The sequence below is a fragment of the Pelmatolapia mariae genome, linkage group LG5 (genome assembly GCF_036321145.2).
Source record: "Pelmatolapia mariae isolate MD_Pm_ZW linkage group LG5, Pm_UMD_F_2, whole genome shotgun sequence".
In the NCBI taxonomy this organism is placed as follows: Eukaryota; Metazoa; Chordata; class Actinopteri; order Cichliformes; family Cichlidae; genus Pelmatolapia; species Pelmatolapia mariae.
This window is the reverse complement of record NC_086231.1, coordinates 25,040,908-25,052,917: the sequence shown is the minus strand read 5'-3', so window position 1 is coordinate 25,052,917 and position 12,010 is coordinate 25,040,908. Positions and strand designations below refer to the sequence as shown.

The following is a 12,010-nucleotide window of genomic DNA, read 5'->3' as shown; positions in this document are numbered from 1 at the left end:
TCTATTGACAGCAAGGCTTCAAAATCCTGCTGCTGGCAAAACTATTTTCAACATTCAAGTATTGGAAACAAACTCCTACAGGAATTTGCTCCAGCACTCAGCTTTTTCAAATAAAGACTTACGATTTTTCTTTTTAAATGCACCTATTAACCACTCAAACAAGTACTCTTTACTTAACGTACACAAACTTTAATTTCTTTTTCAATTTTCTAATGGCTTGTTAGATTTTCTTAAGCCCACTTTATCCTAGTTCCATTTTACATTTTCTGTAAAGCACTCTGAGTCACCTTGCCAGCAAAGCAGTTTAGCACTGTCCTTTAAACTGCACCAACCACAATTTAAAGAAGTCAGCATTTCATCTGTAATGTCTAATAATGCACATATTTGATTTAAAAATGTATAAATAAATAATGTCAATGCAAAAGTGCCATAGTTATAATTTATAATCTTACAAAGAGTCAGGGAGTATTAGATTATATCCTTTTAAAAACTTTTGAAACATAGTAAAATATGTGCAGAGATAGCTGGCTCTCGGTGTCGATAAACATCAGTTCAGAGTACAGTAGATACTCAAAGAAAACAATGAGCGCTGGATACTTTTGAACATTTATTAAACGGTTCCCATATCTGAAAACTGAACATGTGGTCCTTCAGTTCCAAACACTTTATTCACAGATGATGTTCATTAACATGTTTGTATCACAGACGGCTATTTACATACATAGTAGACAGTTTGCATTTCACTGTATTGAGTTAAAACCCTTCATTTTTGTGATTCTTATAATAGAAAAAAATTAACAAATATGACAAGGTTTTCTTAAAAATGAACAAACAGGCAAACAGGCAAAGTGACAAAAAAGTTTAAACACTACATACATAAATAATATTTTTCATTATAAAATAAACCATATTATTAAATCATGTTCGTTGTTCAGACAAACAGTGCTGATTTTCTGATTTTTTTTTCACTAGTGCATTTGTTGTTTCTGATATAAAACAACAAAAAGGTTCACAGTCACAACTTTAAATGGAGGCAGATTCAGTGCCTTCCAAATCACAGTCAAGTTCACACAAAGTCGCACGGAAGACTTTCAGGCCTTCACTCTTCACAAGACGCAAACTCTCACTGAAGCCCTTTGTGCAGGTCCATTACGTGGAGCTCAGATCATGCAAACTTTACGGTCTTGCACACTTCAGTCCACGATTAAACAACATGTAAGAGGTACAAGTCCTGCTGTTAATCTCTTAGCCCTCTGCTCTGCAGAGGCATGCAGCTGAAAACCCTCAGGAGTGTGGACTTCAAACCAGACTGCCTCAAACCAGAATGCCGTGAAACGGGTCTAAAAGGAAAGAGGAGAAATTTTATTTATTGAGATCTCTAGGTAAGATACAGACTACAACTTCTCTCCAAAAAAAAAAAAAAAAATCAGAGGAACTGGACCGCAGTTCTGAAGCTTATACTTACAGTGAGTGCTCGATGAGTAGCGACTTTGGGTCTTTCAAATCCTCCATTGAATGGTTCTCATTCTGCTTTTGCTCCGTGGAAATCTGGTCCCAGATTTCCGTGTTGACCCACAGAGCCCCTGGCAAAGTCAGGCTGGCTCTGGTGCAGGTAATCCAACGGCAGAGAGGGCAGGAGACTTTGTAGAGGACACCGTCCAGCTTGGACATTCTCTCCAGACAAGGGGCGCAGAAGGTGTGGTTGCAGTGGAGGACCCGCGGGATCCTGTTGCTGCGTGAATACTCGTAGCAGCACACGCAGCACTCGAGCTCCTCGGCGGTGACCATGTTCGTATCAGATATGCAGAATAAGCGTGGAAGGGTGCTTTTCATTAACCAGAAGCCTGCGATACAGAAAAAATACAAAATAGGTGAGTGGAGGGGAAAAATAGACACAATATCAAATATTCACAAATGTAAAACTGAAATGTGAAGAAATTCAGCTTTTCTTTTAACAGATGCTCAGTGACAAAATCATCTAAGAATCATTTGAAATACTTACTTGCTTGTTTGCTGCTGAGCGTTGTGTCTCTGAGTGTAGAACGAGGTGTATTGTGCCCGTTTGGCTGGTTGAACGCTTTTTAAAGCCCTCCCTAATCACGAGGCCGTGTCATTTCCAAGGAAGTCTTGCCCTCAGGTAAATAATATTCTGTGGAACTTCACTCTATGGAAAGGGTGTGCAGGCATGCAAGTCCACGTATCTTTCATAGCTTGTTTTATTAACCTTTTGTTGACTATTAAAACTTCACAAGGACCTAAATTTGACTTCTTTTTTTAAACAGAAAATAAACTTGAGTTTTGTTAAACTGTTAAGCTATTTTTATCTGTGCAGCAGATAAAAACAGCACGTGATGTTGTCAGAGAATGGACTTCCGCCTATGTATTATTTTTATAATCTAAACCCTCAAAAAACTTTACATGGAAGTCACGTTTTTCACTCTACAAACTTTAAGCTCTTCATAAGCACTTACTTCCAATTTTAAAAAAAGAAAACCTGACATGCATGTGTTTGTTTATGGTGGCAGAAAAACTGGACCACTCAGGGGAAAACACAACAGGCACGTCCCACAGAAAGACACCAGGAAGTTGCAAAAACCCAGAAGCTTCTGGCTGTGAGGCGACAGTGCTGACCACTGAACCACCGCGTCATCATTAAGCAAATGGAGATATTATTATTAAATGCCCCACTGAGCAGGGTAATTTATTTGCATTTACTATGAAAACAGAGACAATGCCACACAAGATTAATTGAAGCATGGTAATTTGGGCCTTTGCTGTATAATCACACAAACACACTCTCATCATAATCATCGTCATCATCATCATCATCATCAAGTTGGTCTTATTTTGAGATGGCGCCAAGAAAAGAGCAACGGACAAGAGAATCTTCTGCTTTCGGAGTTTTCTTCCTATGGAAGCATTAGATGCAGTACAGTAGAACCAGCTTTTACTAAATGCAATGCACAACAGTAAATCATCAGCAATTGTGTGAGCCAGCACCACTAACACGACCGTGTGTTTGACTGCACAGCCCTAAGAAAAAACACTAGGTGTTTTCCTTAGAACCACGACAGACAAGCTGGACATTTCTATAAATAAAAGAGAACAAAAACACAAAGAGAAAAAAATGATTTAAAAAAGAAGAAATAAAAGGAATATACAGAAACAAAAAAAAAATGGTTCTCTGCATGGGTCTCCTCATTTAATCCTATGTAGATTGCTGCTATACTGATTGGCTAAGCCAAATTAAAAGAAGGTCCTTGTCTCTGTTTATTTTTGTGCAGACACTGCTTGGCTCATGGGTTGACTGGAGAGACCGTCTGCTATAACATCTAACTCTGACCGTGTAGCTTTAGCTGCTTCACAGATCAAAGGCCAACTTTTGTTTTCTTCATGCTCTCTGACTGCATATATGAATAGAAATCAAGGCTGGAGTTATGTCTACTCTCTCAGTCAGTGACGCATCACCGGTGCTGAATCTCAGACAGGGATATAAACTGACAAGTACTGACAAGCATGAGCTTTCTTTTATCACACCCATTTTCATGTAAGTGCACGTATAGTTTTGCTGTTATACACTTGTTTATCATATAGTGTCTGATTATTAAAAGTTACTGATCTTACACTATTCACAGAATCTGCCTTTTATACTTCCCTGGATGGGAATTCATTGATTCATAATTATTTTGGCCACAGTCACATTTTGCAAATCCTTATTATCATGTCCAACCTTTACTAAATTACACTAATGTATTCTCGGCATGTATCCCAGCACTGTAGCCTGGCAGCCTTTGAACGGTATACCAGGGATGCATTCAAACCCATTCATGGGAAACAGAAAGCAGAAGACGTAACACCCCTGACACACAAATTGGAAAGCATAACTATTACTTTGAGGTTTTTCCGAGGCAATGGATGACGCGAAACTTGACTTGTATTTATTTGGTCTCCTCATGTCACTCTAAAAAATAAAATAAAAAGTCTTGGAGCTGGATCAAATCATCTCTTCATCCCCTGAGGATTTTATTTCCTCTAATGAATTAGCAGGAAACAATGCAGATGGGAATGCTTTCTAAAGAAGTGATTGGCAGAGGCAAACAATTTAGAATTAACAAGTTTTCCAGTTATGCAACGTTCATTTTCACAAAGGAAATCAATATGTCTGCTGTGAAGTCTGCAACAAAATGACCCACAGAGCTACACTCTCCCACAACCCATGAGCCAAGTTTGTTTCTAGAAGTGATATAAACCACAGAAGCACAGAGTAGATCACAACCGTTTTAATAAACCCCTCCAGTCTCCCCGGCTCTACAGCCACTCCCGTCCATCCCCCACCTCCTCCTCCTCCCCTCAGTCCTTCCTGGCTAGGTGGGCTTTGAGTTTTTGTCTTCCAAAGTCCATGTTGGTAGTGGTAGTAGTGGTGGTGGTGGAGGTTGTGGTTGTGGAGGGGTTTGATCGGGAATGAACATCCCTCCCCACCCCACGTAGTGTGTTTGTAGAATGTCGAGTCCACTAGTTGGCTCACCTGCAGGGGGAGGGGAGCGCTGCCCTAAAACACCGGCTCCTCTCACTCCTGCGCTATGCTCCTCAGCACGTACTTCACTGTGTAGGCAAATGCTGCAAAGCCTACAATCACAAAGAGGTTGGCTAGAGCCCCACCTAGTAGTCCATGGTTACGATTGGCCTGCTGCTGGCCAGGGGCGGGGTTGGCACCCCCTAGTGGGGCAGGACCACCGTTGAGGGCTGGGAGGCCATAGTGGGCTTGCTGGGGGTCTCCGTCAGGCACCACATCAGGTAAGGGGAGAGGCTGTGTACGGGCATTAAGCTCCTCCTGGGCCTTCTGCTTCTGCTTCATCTCCTGGCAGAAAGGAGGAGGAGGAGGTTAGGATGGAATCAGTCCCAGATGAACGTCCCCCCTCCCCAAACCCCAAAAAAGCCCTTATACTTACGTCAACTACATCAGGAAACAGCTCACAGAATACTTTGTCTTTGAGGTTGAAAGCCAGGCTTTGGGCTGATAGCTGTCTTTTCTAGAAAAAAAAAGACATGAAATACCTGAGACATAACAGGTCATTTATGTCATTATGTTGCAAATAGGATAGTCTGTTTTAATTACTGTGTAATCAGAGGTCTCAATGCTGCCAAGAGTGGGTCCTTTTTCCACCATGAAGCTGAGCAAACCCGTGAGGATCGTCGAGACGGACCACGCTGGGTTCCACGTATCCGGGTGGAAGTCTGTGATGGACAAACATAACCTGTGGAGAAACGGGAACATTTATGACCAAGTTCTAAAAATGCAGCCTAAATCATTTTCAAAGCTTTAACGCTTAAATTAACTGAGCAATAAGAAGCTACAGTCCTACCTTGTGTTGCACTTAAATCTCCCGTTTGGCGTTATCATGTAGATACTTGGTGGTTTAAAAGGGAATTCTCTGGGAAATATAAGTTTTCCATGGTAATATCCACCTATAAATTAGACATGACATATCTAAATATATGTTATAAAACACTGTAATATATCGAAAGCAAAAGCAAAAAACCCCAAAAGGATTAGTCAGACTTGTATGAAGCTAACCTGAGAAAGACTCACCTGATCATTCAGGTCATGTCATCATTATTAACTCATCTAAACTCACACATTACACAAGTTTTTTTCTAGTGTTTAGTATTTCTTACCTTCATACGGGGTTTTCTCAGGACCTCTGACTACATAGTGCCTGAAAAAGAGGAACAAAAAAAGTTAATCACTTATTTTAGATTTGACTAAACAAGTCATCTCTAGACTTGCTGGCATGGCCCAGAATCAAACTCTGTTTCTCCTCCAATTTTTTTTTAAATTTAGATCTTTCACAGTTTCTCATCCTGTGATCTACGATCTAAATTTAATAAAATTAAAAAAAATTCCAACATTCTCAGGACCTCCGTTTATATCCAGACTAGAGCGTGCACACTACCTAGTAAGTGTACAAACTCAAAATGTTGAATTTTCTGCTTTAGCTACACATGTAAAAGACAAGCAAAGTTACCGCAAAACATCAAGATTGAGAAGAAAATCCGCCCTCTGTCTGTGTACATAAGCGATATATTAACTATTTTAAAAACATTTTGAGCTATTCCATCTAGGAACAGCATCAAATAACTGACCAGAAGAAAATTATCAAAATTAAGTGCCGTTAGTTAAGTGGAAGTAGCTCACTGCTTCCATTTAATTATCAAAAAATAGATGTGCACAATTTACAATCTATATTTAAGATTCCTTTTGTTCCGCATGCTTTACCCTCCTTTAGTATCACAGGAATAAAGTCTGAGGTCATTTGTTGTCTTTGGGCACATCCTGCATTTACTGCCTTACACAGGAAGCCAAATCGTTTCAGAGTGAGCATTATAACAATGAATCATGAATCATTAACAACTTAAGACCCACTGTTTCAGGTGTGCTATTACCTAATACAGAAATAAATTACACTACTGTGTAACCCCTCATTTCTTTATATTTTTCAGATGCAGTGATTTATTGAAGCATATGCAAATGTACATCCTTTCAGGATCGTTCCCTGTCTCTAATGACATGATTTCTAGATACTGGCTTAACTGTGATTTTCAGGCCTGCTTCCTCATTTATCCTCCACTTTTTCTCAAATATTTTAACAACACACTGCACACTACGCTGAGATATGCCAATAGCTCTTTGGAAATCACCATGTTGGTAATTAAAATAAAATACTACTTATTTTACAGATTCAAATAAAACAAATGAGGTGTTTTTTGTGACAGGCTGCTAGTCACAAAGCGCCTAAGATACGATTTAAAATGCCTACTTTGCCTACCAAGTCGTCTGTTACAAATGATTTATACTTCTAAAATGAATCTTTGTAGAGCCTCCAACATAACCTACACTAATGGCCAACACCGCTGCCGGCATACATGCTCGAATGCACACAGTGACAGCTGCTGGCAATGGCAGCCACAAGGTAATTATGTGTTAATTAGTGTGCCTGTGTTTCATACATGATGCAAGATACAAAAGAAACAAACTGCTGGGACTTTTTTCCCCTCCTAGCTCCCTTACTTGTTGTTGTCTTTTTTGTTTTATTTTTTGCGCCAAATTAATTTTTTTTCCTCACGTTTCTACCTCTCCGCACCTTCCCTCACATCAATTCCAAAAGTTTTGTCTCCCACCTGAAATTTGCTGACGTTTGTGAATCCTTATATTGATGCTACTGTTATTACTCCTTATATGAGGTGGTGATTTTTATTCTCTCACTGTTCCATTCAAAAACTACAGTGAAAAAATACACAGGAGGGCTCAACAATACACTTTAACTGCAGGCTGCATTAACTCCTTTTATGCTTGAATGAGTATAGATCAGTGGTAAGTGGTGTAACGCAAAGGCAAACTGAAGAAAACAAACAACAAGAACTGGACTGAAAATAAGTGAAAAAGAAACAAGTGTCCAAGATTTAAAGATGTTCAAAAAGTCTGGAGAACTACTGCTCCGGACCACTTTGAAAATGATAAAGTCTGGCTCCTTGGAAGCAAAATATAAAAACTGAAAGGTGAATTAAGAGTTTTGCACAGTACTGCACTGATCACTGAGGGCATGTTAAACTGACACTCACATGTCTAAATAATTACAATAAAAATATCACAAATTAGGAAGGTTATTTGTACCATAAATGAAATCAGGAAGCAAGAACTCTTGGTTCTATAAGATTTTTTTAAAATCTTTTAAGAGTTAAACACACTACTGAGGGCCATGTCATATTCCAGCGCTTATTATGACTTTATTTGAAACCATTAATTTCTTTAATAAACATCCATTCAAGAAATGCTAATCAAATTATATGGCTAATATTTAGCTAAGTGCTAAAAGTGCTCAATTACATATTTCTTTCATTACTTAAATGTCACGTATTCAGAACATTTTTGGTCAATTGTACTTTTTCTCCACTATCTATACGTCTTTTTTGTACTGGTCTAGATTTTTAAGACATCTCCCAATAGAAGGAAAATGAGCATCAAACAAAATTAACAAAAACAAAAACCTGTTCATAGCTTTGCAGGAAACGATACCTGATCATCATTAGGATAGTCTGTGGGATATTCAACAAGCCATCCTGTAAGGTGTGTCATACAATTTAAACAGTGTCACGCTTCTTATGGGTTTCCTTCTACTGCAGAAATAGAGCTAACAGTGTTATCATTCAAATCTAAGCCTGTATTTGCCACTATTGAGGTGCAGTAGTGTGCAGTCTTTACTCATCACTCATTTTTATACATTTACCTTCTAAAAAATATAAATCTTTCCAAGGAACCAGTATTTCTGACGTGACCAAAGTGGTCTTGACGCAATAGTTCTACAGGCGTGTTTTTAAATCTTTGAACATTGGTTGCTTTTTCACTCACTTTCACTTTTGCTTTCTTGTTTGTTAAGTTACTTAACACTGTCCTAGGATTCATTCCAGTATAAAAAGGGATGACTCAGTATCGTGTACACACATAAGAGACAATGGTTCAAAGAAGTGACTTTGTTATTAGCAGCCTGTTGGAAAACACATATTTTGTTCCCGCTTCTTTAGTTGACTCTGCCAAAAAATATTTTTTTAAAATCCCAAACTGGTAGTATTTTCTGTAGAAGCATGTTGCAACAATGAACGATTTCTTCCAATTTCTTAAGTCAAATACACAAAAAAACAACAATAACATAATTTAAAAGTCATAAAAATAGTAGTTTTGCACCATGTCCTTCAAGAAGCACGGAGAACTATTCCTAAAGAAAAAGAAACACACAAAAGCTTGCCTAAGAATTCAAGACATACTGAAGGATAATGACTTTCAGCCTTTCAACTCAGAACTGTGCAAACTTTTGCCTTGTATACTGTATTTCCATTTATGTTTGCACGTTTCAAAAATTGCTGCACCGATGTCACTTTTTTTAGCAAAATATAAAGAAATGAGGACTGCCTCCAGACTTTTACACAGCACTGTAAATTTTTTAAAGCTCTGAAAACAGAATTAAAACTGCATCCACTGCTAAATACAAGTGAATCTGTTCATCTTGGAAACCACGATTCAATTTTGTTGGTGTAAAACACTAGCCTGATTTTACACATTCAATGTTTAGTTTATTATTTTTCTACAGAATATTCACAGGTTTTAAACTTTGCCGATGGCCCTAAACATCCTTCCCTGGCCGGACCTCAAGACTCAAAAAGTCCCAATATTTCCTGACTAATGAGGAACTTACCATTCTAGGATGTTGGAGGGAAGGGGCTCTGCACAAATGTAAGGCACGGGGTCTTTCTTTATCCTGAGGTAATCCTGCTTAAGTCTCTGAGTGGCTGTAGTTGGAGCTCTTTTGTTCCCGTTGTTGTTCATCTGATGATTGAGAGAACATGAACAGTGAGAAAACAAAAACAGTGAATTGCATAAATCTGGTTTTACACTGACATCATTGTCCAGATGTATTCCTTTACATTAGGAAATCAAAGCATATCCTGTTTTACTATGGATCTGAACTCTGGACTGCATAGATTTGAATGATTGAATGAATGAAGGAAGAACGCTGAATGAATGAATGAATCAATCATTTTGGCTGGTGGAAAGCTTTAACCCTAATATGCCTGTGAAAGGTAACTGCAGCTTCAACTAGAGCAGATCAGAAAACATTGCATCCAGCACTGTCACCTGACCTATTAAAGATCAATACTATTAAATATTTAATAAACTCTTAAACATATCACTGCAAATATTATTTATATAGTACATTTCATTACACATAGGTTAAATGTGCTTACCACAAAAGATAAAAATATTTAAAAAAAAACTATGTAGCTCTACAATCTCTTAAGGCAATAAAAACAACATAAGAGAGATACGTTAACAGTCACACACAAACACAAAGTTATTAATCATATGCCTGCAAGAATAAAGAGGCTCCAAGTTTGTTTTTGAATGTAGACACAGTTGGAACTGACAACAGGTCAGTGGGAAGGTTGTTCCAAAGAAGAGAACCATTATAACAAAATGTACCCTCAGCAAACTTTCATCTCATTCTGGTAAAAGTTTACAGACCTGTACCTGATGACCTGAGAGGTCTAGTTAGGTTATAGACCTAACTAGACCTCTCAGCGGTCTCAGAGTCAGAGATGTACTGGGGGTCAAACCACTGCGTGCTTTAGGAACAAATAGAAGGATTTTAAAGGCATTTCTGTATTGCAGTGGCAGACAATTAATTTCAAACAAGCTGAAATTATCCAGCTGATGATTTGGATAATCTTGCAAATACACCATTAACCTGGTTGATATGAATGGATGGACCATTTCCCAGTCAGTTTGAGATAAGAATTTTTTTGACATATGGTTATACTGTTAGAAAGTTGCATATGCAGTTGTGTTGGCCTTATTAGTACAATTATTAATGCTAAGACCACTGTCCAAAATAATGCCAAGGTTTCTAACATGTTCAATGTGTTTCAACTAGAGTGAAATCGGGTTGAAAAAACTAACAGTGTGTTAATTTACAACAACAACAACAAAAGCAGAGAAGGGCAGTAAAATCTCACACTGAACAACACGTAACCAGTACAGGCTTCTGTTTATTTATTAGCAAATGCTAACGCTAACTGGAGAAACAGGCAGAAATAGCTCCACTTTGGCTGCAGAGTCAAGTTTAAATATCAAGTGATGACTTCCCCTCTGTTTTCCTAAAAGATGTTGTCCAATTAGTACATCTTATAAAAAGCACCGAATTTTAAAAACAATTTATCCCATCTCTCCTTGTTCTCTAATGGCGCTGTGACTGTTTGTTTTATAACTCATGCACAGCACTCCTGTGGTGCCTTAATGCTATATGCATACAACACTGCCTCGCCAAGTGAAAAAGTAAGCATTTAGCAGAGAGTGGAATATAGTAAGTATTGCGTTCAAGTTAAAATGCGCATTGTGCTCCAAATACTTACACAACGGATATAAATGCACTTTAAACTTTCTTCCCCTGTCAACCCATGTAATTGAAAATTACGACAATAACACACACTGTCAACTGACCTGCTGTCACGGGGACAAACGCTGGCATGTAATAAGCAGTACGTGGACCGCAACAGTGCTAGAATTATGTCATTATCACTTCCTAATAAAGAGGAAGGCTTCTTAACGCAACTTATGTGGCTGAGGCTAATCCGCTACTTAGCGGCTAACGTTACATTTCTGGCACATTCAGTGCCTGTCATAAAGCCTGATAATCAAATAATAAACAACTATTACGGACCAAGTTTCAGCTACAGAATGACTGCATATGTGTCTGACCACTCTTTAATCACACCACACTTTAATCAGTAAAGCCAGTTCAAGAAGTCTAGCTTGGCACGGTGGCTTTGCTAATGCTAGCCGGTGTCGGTTCCTGTTTGAGTGCATTTTAGAACAAGTGGCTAACGTTAGCCAACGTAGGCCACTGCTAACCGGCTAATGTTAGCAGCTACTAGCACGAACAGTTGTATTGTATATTGTATAACGACAGCTGACCGCGACATCTCTCGCTTTTATTAGTAATTACGGGATGTGCAGTACACACATACCTCTCCAGAAACCCCAACGAAAATATGTATTCGTGGCTGGACACGAAATAAGGTTGTTGTTTCTGTTGCCAACCCCAATCCGTTAAGACGATGACACCAAAGTAGCTTACGCTATCGCCAGCAGGAGGAAAAATTACACTTCCGGTTTTCTTCTTCATCGCTGCTGTAGCAAGTGCTTTACTGTCTTAGCAAGTGCTTTACTGTCGCTAGCTGCCCAATCGTGATCCTCCTGGAAGTCCAGTACCGTCTAACAAACATGGTCACCCTTCAGTAGCTGTCTTTTAATCATAACATTCGTACTTACATTTGTAGTCATTCGCCAAGTAGCACATAACACACTACACAGCGGTCTGTCTGATGCGAGTGGCTCAAAGGGCCTCCCGGTACTTTATGCTGGTGCTTAAATTTGGATTTGAAACAAAACACGGACTAA

At 38.7% G+C, this 12,010-nt stretch overlaps 2 protein-coding genes across 2 annotated transcripts; both read right to left on the bottom strand.

Annotated features, from left to right (window-relative positions):
* Nucleotides 1–623: 623 nt before the first annotated feature.
* Nucleotides 624–1,833, bottom strand: LOC134627937 (RING finger protein 208-like). Its single transcript, XM_063474428.1, has 2 exons — nt 1,466–1,833; nt 624–1,340 (listed from the first exon to the last, which is right to left on the bottom strand). Exons 1-2 carry the CDS (start codon nt 1,831–1,833, stop codon nt 1,238–1,240), a joined length of 471 nt encoding a protein of 156 aa, XP_063330498.1. The 3' UTR covers nt 624–1,237.
* Nucleotides 1,834–2,696: 863 nt separating this feature from the next.
* Nucleotides 2,697–11,727, bottom strand: ube2j2 (ubiquitin-conjugating enzyme E2, J2 (UBC6 homolog, yeast)). The gene is made up of 7 exons (XM_063474426.1): nt 11,578–11,727; nt 9,249–9,379; nt 5,677–5,717; nt 5,364–5,466; nt 5,117–5,255; nt 4,950–5,030; nt 2,697–4,858 (listed from the first exon to the last, which is right to left on the bottom strand). The coding sequence occupies exons 2-7, from the start codon at nt 9,377–9,379 to the stop codon at nt 4,568–4,570; spliced, it is 786 nt and encodes a 261-aa protein (XP_063330496.1). The 5' UTR covers nt 11,578–11,727; the 3' UTR covers nt 2,697–4,567.
* Between the last annotated feature and the right edge of the window lie 283 nt (nt 11,728–12,010).

Excerpts from the sequence above, each read along its gene's own strand:
- LOC134627937 (XM_063474428.1), bottom strand. The coding sequence starts at position 1,833 with ATGAAAAGCACCCTTCCACGCTTATTCTGCATATCTGATACGAACATG. Across the intron at positions 1,341-1,465 it reads CTACTCATCGAGCACTCACT|ACCCGTTTCACGGCATTCTG; the intron begins GTAAGTATAAGC and ends CTTTCCTTTTAG.
- ube2j2 (XM_063474426.1), bottom strand. The coding sequence starts at position 9,379 with ATGAACAACAACGGGAACAAAAGAGCTCCAACTACAGCCACTCAGAGA. Across the intron at positions 5,467-5,676 it reads TGAGAAAACCCCGTATGAAG|GTGGATATTACCATGGAAAA; the intron begins GTAAGAAATACT and ends TCTAATTTATAG. Across the intron at positions 5,031-5,116 it reads TTGAGACCTCTGATTACACA|AAAAGACAGCTATCAGCCCA; the intron begins GTAATTAAAACA and ends TTTTTTTTCTAG.